The sequence below is a fragment of the Ipomoea nil genome, unplaced genomic scaffold (genome assembly GCF_001879475.1).
Source record: "Ipomoea nil cultivar Tokyo-kokei standard unplaced genomic scaffold, Asagao_1.1 scaffold0164, whole genome shotgun sequence".
Taxonomy (NCBI): Eukaryota; Viridiplantae; Streptophyta; class Magnoliopsida; order Solanales; family Convolvulaceae; genus Ipomoea; species Ipomoea nil.
Genome location: NW_017616592.1, coordinates 1,626,844 through 1,639,585, shown reverse-complemented (window position 1 = coordinate 1,639,585; position 12,742 = coordinate 1,626,844). Strand labels below are relative to the sequence as shown.

General features: G+C 32.8%; 1 protein-coding gene across 1 annotated transcript; it reads left to right on the top strand.

Annotated features, from left to right (window-relative positions):
* The first annotated feature begins 6,565 nt into the window (after window positions 1-6,565).
* On the top strand, window positions 6,566-11,002 carry LOC109175719 (protein NRT1/ PTR FAMILY 1.2-like). The gene is made up of 4 exons (XM_019325060.1): window positions 6,566-6,639; window positions 6,761-6,978; window positions 8,243-8,796; window positions 10,066-11,002. The coding sequence occupies exons 1-4, from the start codon at window positions 6,615-6,617 to the stop codon at window positions 10,958-10,960; spliced, it is 1,692 nt and encodes a 563-aa protein (XP_019180605.1). The 5' UTR covers window positions 6,566-6,614; the 3' UTR covers window positions 10,961-11,002.
* Window positions 11,003-12,742: the final 1,740 nt, after the last annotated feature.

Here is a 12,742-nt window from a genome sequence, read left to right as displayed (position 1 = left end):
TGAGTCAATAGCAAATGGAAAAAGGGGAAATTTTACAAAAAGAGGGGAATCATGCTCGGGAAGGTACATCTCATCATCACCATCAAAATCAAGTTTTCCGACATCAATCAAAGACGTGATATCCATTATAAGCAGAAAGACACTAACCTCACCTCAGTTACAGATAAGCTCACAAGAATTGGGCACAAAACTACTTGTCAGGAAAAGAGCATATTAAAAAAAAAAAAAAAAAAAAAAAAAAAAAAAAAACTAGTCCTCGGCCACAGATTGGCCGAGACACAACTCGGGTGGCCGAGGCGTGCCTCGACCACGCAAAAGAAAAAAGAAAAAAAAAAGGGGGGGGGGGGGGGAGGCTGAGGCAACGCCTCGGCCTTCTGGTCGAGGCGTAGCGCCTCGCCCAAAATAAAAAATTAAAAAAAAAAAGAGGCAAACATGCACGTATACGCATATATATTAAATACATAAATAAATCGTAAAATAGTAATGACAGCGAAGACTTACAGAGCTGTGGCAGAAGTTGATGAAGAGGTGATCTCAAACTGCTCAGAGGCAAGGGTTTATATTGGAGAGGAGCCTGGGATTAAAAAGTTAAGTGAATATCATTAGAAGCAGGAAATGATTGGGAAAGCACAAATCAGGGATTTGGAAAGCAACTCATGGATTTGGAAAATAAAATCACATATCCTAAATCAAGTAGGATTCTACACAGGATCAAGATAGATTCAACCTTACTCCCAAGTCAACTCAAACACATCCGTTGGCTCAGGAGTAGGGGGACTGGTGACAGGATAATAGGGCTGGCACCCGACCCGGATCACAAGTGGGCATCTGACCCAGCATCACATGGGAACCCAACGGGCAAAACGCCAACGGTTAGGAATTCCAGCAGGTGCCACCTTTACTATCATTGAAGCCAGCATTGAAGCCCCCATTGATGAGAGAGAATTAAAGGCTTAGGCTCCCCATTTATGTCCCATGTTGTTACCGTTAGGACTCTAGTATAAATGGGGCTCTCCTCAGCTAGCAAAGGACACACTGTATTTTCTATACTGAAACTAAGGCAATACAACTATTGTTACAATCCGTTATTATATTATTATTACCGGTAACATTTTTACCGTCAATATATATAAGTAAAATCTTCCTGTTTCATTTTCCCGTCCAAACTTTTGTAGTCAAATTAATTAAATATTTTATATTTTATTGGTCAAATAATTAATAAAACTTATTTGGTAAGCAAATGAAAAATGGAAATTTAGTAATATCAATATTATTAATTAATTAGGAATAAGAATAATTAGGAATATTAATATAATGAATTGATTGGGAATATCAATATAATGAATTGATTAGGGCAATACCTTAAATAAATAAATACACTTTCTTTTTGAAAAATTTTACAAATTTATAATTCTCATATTTTTCACCTATAAATACAATGAGTTGATGACTACAAAAATTACAAGTCTTCATTTTATATTGCATCATTTTTCCCCCCTGCAAGTGAATCTCTCATTTCTTTCTTCCATCGCCTGTTAAAAAATCGTATTACAACTTTATAACTGACATGCATGTAATGTGCACAAGGTCACTGCTTTCGTGGAGGATCGCCGGCTGAAGCACGTCACCGGCGTCCAGGGTAAGGAGCTGGTCCGATCCTTTGGGTCACCAATATTTCTATCCCTAATTTGGAACGCCGGTAAAATCACTTTCTCGACTATGACTGGACTCTCTCGCTCCTATCCCGTTTTTTCCTTTGAAGAGGACGCCACCACCGCCGACCAGAAAAAATGAGTGATTTGGCCGGTGATGTTTTTGAAAATCAATAAAATAATAGTATATTTTTTTTAATTGTAATATCGCATTATTTCTTACAATATTTCCTGTATTTGATTTCAAAGTAATTATTAAATTTTATATCAATTTGCCTTTATGTAAGATATTGTATGACATCAATACATGCTTTTTTCTTTTGTTTTTCTTCTTCTTTTTTTTTTATTTATCTTTTTTAAACACCTAATAATTATCATAAATGATTATTAATAATTGTAAACTTATTTTAGGCAATTATATTAATAATTCATTATTTTTTTACAAGGATTAATAATTCATTATTAAAGCAAGTATAATTTATTTTGTACTATAGACACATTATTTTTTAATAATTTTGATTTAAATTATTCAAGTTTCTATGTTTCATATACAAAACGCGCTATAATTGTAAATTCATAATTGTAATACTTTCGTAATAATATTGAATAAATATTGACCATATGTTTAGATTTAATAATATATTATATTAAAAGAATTATATATAAATCTAATATAGTGATGGTTAATATGAGTAAATAATATATAAGCATAATTTTATACAGGAAAATATTTATTATTAACCATATATAACTTATGAAATAACTAAACTTATTCAAACTTAATTATTTATAATTTTACTTTTAATATAAATATATAGTTTTAATGTATGAAATTAATAAGCTTTTACATAATGTGAATCTATATATTTTAAATAATTTTGATTTAATAATGTATTATCTTAATTATAAAAATAATACCAAATAATTTTAGTATTACATGGCATACAATAATTACCATAAATAATGCTTAATAATTGACAATACGTATTACGCAATAAAAATTAATAGTTAATTATTAAGTCAATTATAAAAAAATATATATATATACTATGGACACATTATTTTAAATAATTTCAGTTTAACAATATTATAACTTATTTATAAAATTAAAAGTAATACTTTTAGTACTATTGATGTGACTAATAATTATCTTAATAATTAAAGCAAATAATAGATGTTTAGCTTTAAAAAGTATTTAAATGTATGAATTATAGTAGTATGGAATCAATTAGTAGGACAATTATATTAGACAATCTAATTAATAATTTATTTTTTACATTATATCTCCTTTTTAATAATGAATATTTTCCTAAAGCATATACACAGATTATGTTTATTAATATAGAATTAAAATATATATATATATATATATATATATATATATATATATATATATTATTTATTTATACTTAATGTATAATATTATTAGTACAAAATAAATTATACCTGCCTTAATAATTAATTATTAATATTATTGCCTAATAATTATTTATTGTAATTTTCTTCACCTTTTTCAGTATAATTATTATGGTTATTTTATGGTACTCTATATACATATATTTTCATACTTAAGGTATAATATTATTGGCACAAAATAAATTATTTATACTTACCTTAATTTATACTATAACCAAAAACAAAATTCTAGTTACACTATTATTTTTCGCCCAAACAATAGTAAATAGTAAAGGTAAATTAAAAAAAGAATGGAAATAGAAAAAAGGAACATAAATATTTCACAATAATATTCTACTTCATCAATTAAAAATAGAGTGGAAATTATGTAAATTGGAAAAGGAAATGACTTTTAATAATTGACTTAAAAAAAAATGATATGTAATTGACTAAAATGGAAAAGGGAATGGTCAGATCATTGCATTTTAATTTTTTACAATAATATTACACATATAATACATCAAATCACAATTATATCATAAATCTTTCACAATTTTAAACAATGGAACGAAAATAAAAATAGAACAAAAATATTTCAATAATAATATTCTACAACATCAAGTAAAGAGGTAAATTAAAAATGGAAAGAAAAAATATTTCAATAATAATATTCTACATCATCAATAGTAAAGACATATTTTAAACAATAGTAATTTAAAAGTAAATTAAAAATGAAACGAAAATTAAAAATGAAACGAAAATATTTTAATAATAATATTCTACATCATCAATTAAAAATAGAACAAAAATTAGGTAAAAATATCACTGCATGTGATATTCTAATTGACTAATTGACTGAAAAAAATAATTAGTTGAAAATGAATATGATATTACTAATTGATTGAAAATATAAAAGAAAATGAATATTAATAGTTGACTGCAAATAAAAAATGATCCATAATGGACTAAAATGAAAAAATAAATGGTAAGATCATTGCATTTTAATTAAAAATAGAACAGAAACTAAAATTGGACGGGACTATTTCAATAATAATATTCTACATCATTAATAGTAAATGCATATTTTAAACAATAGTAAAGATAAATTAAAAATGGAACTGAAATATTTCAATAATTATATTATACATCATCAATTAAAAATGGAACGAAAATTAGGTAAAAATATACTGCATATGATATTCTAATTGACTAAAAATAAAAAAGAATAATTGGCTAAAAATGAATATGATATTACTAATTGACTTAAAATATAAAAGGATCACTATTGACTAATATTCTACTATTAGTCACACATCCTGATGGACTGAATGTATTAGCTCTAGACGAGGATGGATAAGATTGTGTTTCTACTACCAATATCGTTTATAAAGAGGTTTTAATAATGTGTAAATACAATCGATTTTTTTTTTAAATGACAAAATTGTTATATATCTAGACAAAAATATATATTCCATACAAATGAATTAAGATAGCAATTCATTCCTATAACTGAGTTGCTAGAAAACGAACACATTTGTCTAATTTATAAAAAATATTAAATAATGATAAATAAAATCTCCTAAGTTACAGTACCGCATGCGTACATCTACACATTAATTATTAATTTGAACAATTATTTGCTTAAATTCAAGCAATGATAACATTAAAACACATAAATGATTCAAACCATATATTCAATTTCACTATATAATATTTGATGTTCTAATTTAAATAATTATATATCGATTCAAATATTTAATCCATTCCGTGCATTGCATGGGAGAAAATGATAGTACTAGTAAAAACAAATAATAATTCATAAAAAATTATTAGAATTAGTGGACTAAATTAAATATTTAATTAATTTACTATTACAAGCTCCTTCCCGTATTTTTCATCTTCAAATTAAAGTGGCAGAACATGGCTACTTGTACAAGTGCTTTCTACCAAGTAAATTAAAAATAAAGACAGAAGTTTCAATAAATAAATAAATAAATAAAGACAGAGAAAATAAATATAATTATTTTTCTTCTTTTCCCAATTATTTTTCTAATACTACAATGTTAGGAAATCAATAAATAAATTCATTGTATTTTGTAATTGATAAATTTATTATTAAAATCAAATTACTCAATTCTTAGACCAAATATTAATTATTTCTAAACATTAAGTACTCTATAAAAATAGCCAATGACTTTGTGGTTTAGTGGCACTAAGCTGCTTTCTCATTTAGGAGTTGTAAGTTCGAGCCTTGGTGGATATGCGTAGTACTTTATAGAATAATTATGTCAATTACCCAATCTATTATATTAGTTTAGTTATAATGTGTCAGTTGCAAATTTTTTTAATTTTAATATAAAATTTTCAAATCTAAAAAGATTTGACTAAAATTTATAGGGAAATGGTCAAATACACCCCTAAACATTATAGGAAAGTGCAATTAGACCCTAAAATATTTAAAAAGTTCGATTAAACTCATAAACTTATCATTTTGATACATTCAGATCCAATAGCATGTCTCCTACTGGTAATACCCTGTAATTAAATATCACAGGGCTAAATCGGTCGATGGCGATCGTTTTTCAGTCACCGTCTTCCATAGTCGGCAACCAGTGTGGCTTCTTCAACTGAGGAAGAGGCGACCATAAGCTCGCCTCCACCTCTAGGAAGAAGGCCACACCGGTCGCCTGCTTTCTAGAGGAGGAGGCGACCAACCGTCGCCTCCTCTTCCAAGAAGAAGGCAACGCCGGTTGCCTTCTTCCTGGAGGAGGAGGCAACCAAAATGTCGCCTCCTCCTCTAGGAAGAAGGCGACCAATTGCCTTCTTCTTGGAGAAGGATGCCGCTGGACGCCGGTTGCCGGTTTCCGGTGTATTTTTTTTAGATTAGTGTTGAAGATGACGGTAAACGGCGGTAATGATGATCAAAGATGGCATAGTTACCGGTAACCTATTGGTTACCTACTAAGTGGACCTATTTGATTGATTTTATGAAGTTTATATATTTAATTGAACTTTTTAAATGTTTTAAGGTCTAATTGCACTTTAATATAATATTTAAAGGTGTATTTGACCCTTTTCCCAAATTTATATAAAACAGCATAACTCTTTTTCCTCAAATTCATTAATTCCAATAAAGCATTGTCCGAGCGATGAAACAGAAAGACATAAACAACGTTATAAGATGAGGATAGACATGAAGATGGTTCCAAATCTGAAATCCCTCAGTCATATAACTCACTACAAGACAACAATACAAGCAGACCGGCCTGAATTGCCCTCCATTATCACTTCTTCTGAGATTACAAAGCATTTATGTTGTTGCCATGTAACAGTTTCTCTACGCAGCATTTACAACCAGACTCGAAGCCGGAATTAGAATCTTTTGACAGATAGAACAGTCCAGTTTCTGGGCATGGAAAAATCCCTCTACAACCACCTTATTTAACCAGTTTAATAATTTCTTAGTATTCTCCTAGCTAGCTAGCTAATTCCTGGTTCATCAAATTAAAGATGGAGGATCTTGAAAAGGAATCTGGAAAGGTGGTCATCAAAACCAAGAAAGGTGGCATGAAAACCATGCCTTTTGTGATAGGTGATGATCTGATCTGATCTGATGATATTCTGATATATATAGGATTTTGAAAGTTTGATTATTTGGGTTTTCACGTTCTGTTAAAATTTAAAAAAATATGGGGTTTTTGTTGTTGTTGCAGCGAACGAGACATTTGAGAGAGTTGCAACTGTTGGGCTGGCGGCAAATATGATTTTGTACCTGTTGAATGAGTATCATTTTGATAATGTTATTGGGGCTAATATCGTGTCCTGGTGGGTTGCCATTACCTATTTCACACCAATTTTTGGAGCTTTTCTTTCTGATTCTTACTTGGGCCGGTATCTTGTCATCTCCCTTGGAACATTCACCACCCTAATTGTAATTTCTCCGATCCTTCTCTTTTAATTTGCTTGCTTGCTACACCTCACAACATTAGATAATTAGATATCGGTCCATTGCATGGTTAGAAAAACTTTTATTTTTTAGCTTCTTAAAGTGCTTTTTCTAATTAAGTACCTATTTGATCACTTTAGAGATTCAAAAGTTAGAAAATGAGATTTTCACTTCGTGCTTTTTAATAGATAAGATATTTTTTTGTTACTACTATGATAACCATTTTAAGAGGTTGAAAAGTGTCTCAAGGTATCCATAGTTACAAAAAAAAAAAAAAAAAAAAAAAAAAAAAAAAAAAAAAAAAAAAAAAAAAACTCAATTTCCTTTCGGATGGTGGAAAAATAGATGGAAAATTTGTGATTTTTCACAATTGATGATCCAACATTAACAATTTTTATGTGTATGATGTTATAGGGGAATGACTTTTATGATTGAGTACTTTTTTTTTACTACTTTAGAGGTTCGGAAGTTAGAATATGAGAGTCTAATTTTGTGTTGCTCAAAAGTTTTTTTCTGACTACCTTATAAGGGTCAAATATGTCACTTAACTGCACACTGAATGCAATTAGGTTATCGAATTTAAAAATAATACAATTGGGTTTTTGAACAACACAAAATCATGCAATTAGATCCAAAATGAGTTGTTTTACCTGAAATAACGTGACGGTTACCAATTTTAAGAATAATTAATTAAAACTTTAAAAAAATAAAAATAATAAAAAGTAAACCGACCGGAGACGATTAGCTGACTTCGTTTCCCTGGCCATGGAGACGAAGGTCTCTTCGTCTTCTCTATGACCAGTGGTCTCAGTCCATGGCAAGAGATGAAAGTCTTCGTCTCCCATTTAATTAATTATTTTATGAAGTTATTTGAAAATATTATTTTTAAAATTAATAATCGCGACGTCAGCATATGTCAGGTAAAATAAGTCATTTTGGGTCTAATTGCATGATTTTGTGTTGTTTAAGGACCCAATTGTATTATTTTTTAGTTCGATAACCTAATTACATTTTGGAGTTGGATTTGGGTGGCCTATTTAACCTTATTCCTTGATTATTTTAAATATCCCAAGGTTGAAGGGTGCTGGTTGGAAAAGTTCTAAAAAAATCTCTAAATTTCCCTAGGGTGGTAAAAAAAGAAAAAAAAAAAAAAAAAAAAAAAAAAGTGGATAAAAATTCACAATTTTCCACAGTTGATGATCCAACATTAACAATAATTTTTATGTGTACAATAATAATAATGTTGTAGGGAACAATTCTGCTGTGGTTAACAGCCCTGGTCAAGGCAGCAAGGCCGCCACCCTGCACCACAGGATCAGAGAACTGTGAGAAACCAAACTCCGGCCACCTCGCCATTCTCTTCATGTCGTTGGCGCTGATGGCGGTGGGCGCCGGCGGCATCCGCCCGTGTTCTCTGGCTTTCGGAGCCGACCAGTTCGACAACCCCGACAACCCCAACAACAAGATAATCTTGCAGACTTTCTTCAATTGGTACTATGCTTCTGTCGGGGTATCCATCATTGTTGCGGTCACTATCATCGTGTATATACAGACGGAGAAGGGGTGGGTGGTGGGATTTGGAGTGCCGGCGGCATTGGTGCTCATGGCAGCCGTCATGTTTCTGGTGGGTTCGAGGTTGTTTGTTAAGGTTAAGCCAAACAAGAGCTTGCTGACGGGGTTTTATCAGGTGGTGGTGGCAGCCTGGAAGAACAGACACCTAGACCTGCCGGAAAAGGGCTGTGATGATTGTTGGTATTATGACGATAAGGGCTCAAAACTCACTTCACCATCTGAGAGAGTGAGGTATGTTGGAGTTTATTTTACACTCCATTCAAAAAACTAAAGAGAAAGAAGTTTATTGGTTGTGGAGTTTAATTTTTTTTAAGTAGCGGACAGTGTTGCAAAAACCCAGCCTAGGCACTGATTAATCAAGGCCTAGGCACTAAGCACTCACTAGCTGCCTAGCATATCACCATAATGGGTGATCTAGGTGGTTGGTCGACCGCTAGGCGGCTGACTAGGCTGTCTAAGTGCACGGTCGCCTGTAGGCCAATTGTTATGCTATGGATCCGTGTCCAGCATGTCACGGTAACGGTGTCGTTAGTGGCACCGCTCTCTTCCACTTTTTTTTTTTTTTTTAAAAAAAAAATCAGACCACTTTGTTATAGGAGTATATGTTCATAATTTTATCACTATATGTTCATAATTGTAAGTTCATAATGTCAGAGCTCTGTGTTCATAATTGCATAACTGTACATTCATAATTCCGTAACTGTACATTCATAATTCAATAACTGTAAATTCATAATTTTCGAAACTCTATGTTCACAATTTTAGAACTCTATGTTCATAATTTTATCACTATATGTTCATAATTGTAAGTTCATAATGTCAGAGCTCTGTGTTCATAATTCCATAACTTACATTCATAATTCCATAACTGTACATTCATAATTGCATAATTGTACATTCATAATTCCATAATTGTACATTCATAATGCCACACACGAATAACGCCGTTAACGGCGAGACAAAATCAAAAATTATTTTTTTAACTGGAAGGCGGCGTTTTCCCTTAAAACGACATCGTTTTGGACTCGTGTCCACAATGCACAACATAATTTTCACCTGTAGGCCTCCTAGGCACCGATTAGTCGTCTAGCCCGCTAATTAGCTATTGTTTCTTTCTTTTTAAAAAATGGGTTATTTCACACAACACGACATAGTTTTGAGCGAAATAACTCTAAATTGTTCAAACTCTAGATATTTTTTAGGTTAATATTTATAACTAATTAAAGTATTAAATAGTTTATAATTATCATCATATCTTACAAAATTAAAAAAAAAAATTTAAACAAAATTTTAAAAAATAAAAAATAAAATTAAAAATACACAAGGCCTAGGCCCCCTAGGCGCCTAGAGCCTAGCAATTTTTTTTTAACTATGGTAGGGGATTGATAGATGTGCATTGTGATCCACTTCTGATATTTTATATTATCTACTGAACTATGTCAATGAGTTAAGCCTGTTTCGGACACACTTAAACATGCAATGTTTTGGATTAATTTTCAGGTTCTTAAACAAGGCCTGTCTGGTTGCAAATCCAGAGACTGACCTGAACCCTGATGGATCAGCTTCAGATCCAAGGAGACTATGCACAGTAAAGCAAGTGGAAGGGCTGAAATCAGTGTTCAAAGTCCTGCCATTATGGTCCACAGGCATAATGATATCAGTAACCATAAGCCAGCACTCATTCCCAGTGCTACAAGCCAGAACACTAGACAGGCACTTCATAGGCACCTTCCAAATCCCTCCAGCCTCATTCATGGTCTTCGGCATCCTCACCCTCACAATCTGGGTAGCCATCTACGACCGCCTCCTCGTCCCCTGGATCGCCAAACACACCAAAAACCCTAGAGGCCTCGGCCTCAGACAACGAATGGGGATCGGCCTGATCTTGTCCTGTCTAGCCATGGCGGCCTCGGCTCTAGTGGAGCGGGAGCGCCGTGCCAGGGCCATTCGCCAGGGGCTCGAAAACAAGCCCCTGGCGTTAGTGGACATGTCCGGGATGTGGCTTATACCCCAGCACTGCCTGACTGGGCTAGGGGAGGCTTTCAATGCAATAGGGCAGATAGAATTCTACTACTCTCAGTTCCCAAAGAACATGACTAGCATTGGGGTGTCACTTTTCTCACTGGGGATGGGTTTTGGGAACCTGTTGGCCAGTCTTATTGTGGTGGCTGTGGATCATTGCTCTAAACATGGAGGGAAGATTAGCTGGGTGGATGATAACTTGAATAAGGGCCACTATGATTACTACTATTGGGTTCTTTGCTTCTTATCAATTGGGAATTTCTTCTACTTTCTCCTTTGTAGCTGGGCTTTTGGATCTAGTGATGATGGTAAGATTTGGGATGATGATGATGAAAGTGATAGTAACAAGGAAGGAGGTGTTCTTATGCATTAGCAGCATCAAACATTATTCATACTTTTTTTTGTACAAATGTCAAACAACATTATAAATAAATAACACTTTTTTTTTGCCAACATCTAAGAGCATCACCATTTGTTGTAGTTTTTGTAGGTGTGACTAAAAAAGAGAATATAAGAGGGAGAAAAAAAAAAAAAGAAAAGAATAAAAAAACAAAATATGAAAAAACAAAAAAAAAATTACAAATTTACAAGCTTAGTCCGCCGCAAGAGTTGCGCCTCACGCGTTGTGAGACCCATATCTTCTCCTCACGGTGGGACCACTTCACTGTCAAAAATTCAATATTTGCAAGAGAACCTCATGTCTTATATGGCAAATTATGTTGTGCATCCGTATGCACCATGCATGGTGCATACAGATGCAAAAACGACGTCGTTTTAATAAAACGCGCGTCTCCCCTTAAAAAAAAAAATCAGGTTCGATTCCCAGCAACAACATATGAACTAAAATTCCATAATCGATGAACTATAATTCCATAATCGATGAACTATAATTCCATAATCAATGAACTATAATTCCATAATCTAATCTATGAACTAAAAATTCCAGAATGAATGAACTAAAATTCCATAATCTATAAACTAAAATTTCAGAATCGATGAATTACAATTCCATAATCGATGAACTATAATTCCATAATCAATGAACTATAATTCCATAATCTATGAACTAGAATTCCAGAATGAATGAACAATATAATAGTGTTGCTGGGAATCGAACCTGAATTTTTTTTAAAGAGGAAACGCGCGTTTTTTAATAAAATGACGTCATTTTGGCATCCGTATGCACCATGCATGGTGCATACGGATGCACATCATAACGATTGGTCTTATATCTCATCACTCTCTTTCCTCTACATGGGCTCCCAAACCTGCAAAAATCATTGAAAAACTACTATTGGGGATATTCTAAATTTTGTATAGATTGGATGGACAATGACATATGAAATGATTGTTTAATGTTATATTTTGAAAATTGTAGCAGGAATTACCCTTCTCTCTCTCTCAAATGCGGAGAGTTTTCCTTCTTGTTCTTGGTGACAAGTTTCTCCCTCTTGTTCTTGTTAACAAGTTCTCCTTCCTTTCTTAGCATTTCGTTTCCTCCATCCTGTTGGTGGTTTGGTGTTTCTTTTGTTCTGCTTTAATGACCTGCATTTATGGCAAGTGAAAACATTTGTTTCATGTATACTGTTAGCTGGTTTGCGATCCCTCTCTTCTTTCGATTTTGTATTGATGGCAAGCATTTATGGTAAGAGAAAGGTAGGTGAGCCCTCAGATGTAGACCCTTGCATTAAAGCTCCCTTCGCCAACATGCATTGTACACATCAAACACTGTTTTGCTTCAAACTATCACTATAACAATATTCTCTCCACTAATATCATGGCTTCGAGCAGCAAGGGTAAACAAACACTAGAAGACCACTACGCTTCTCTTAGCATTCAGAATGATGATGAAGAGGAAGCTGACCTCCCTTATGGAGATCTGAACACGGAAAATTCTGAGACCTTCATGCTGGTCGGAACTCTGATCACTGAGAAAAATGTGAAATTCGACTTCTTAAAGGAGACTCTTTCTGCAGTCTAGAGACCCATGAAGGGGGTGGTGGCAAAGGAGATCTCTACCAATCTCTTCATTTTCTATTTCTTCCACGAGAATGACAGACGGAGAGTGATGGAAAATAGCCCCTAGTCTTTTGAACAAAACTTATTAGTGTTAAGGGAGTTGGAGCACCACGAGTCACCATATAACATCGACTTA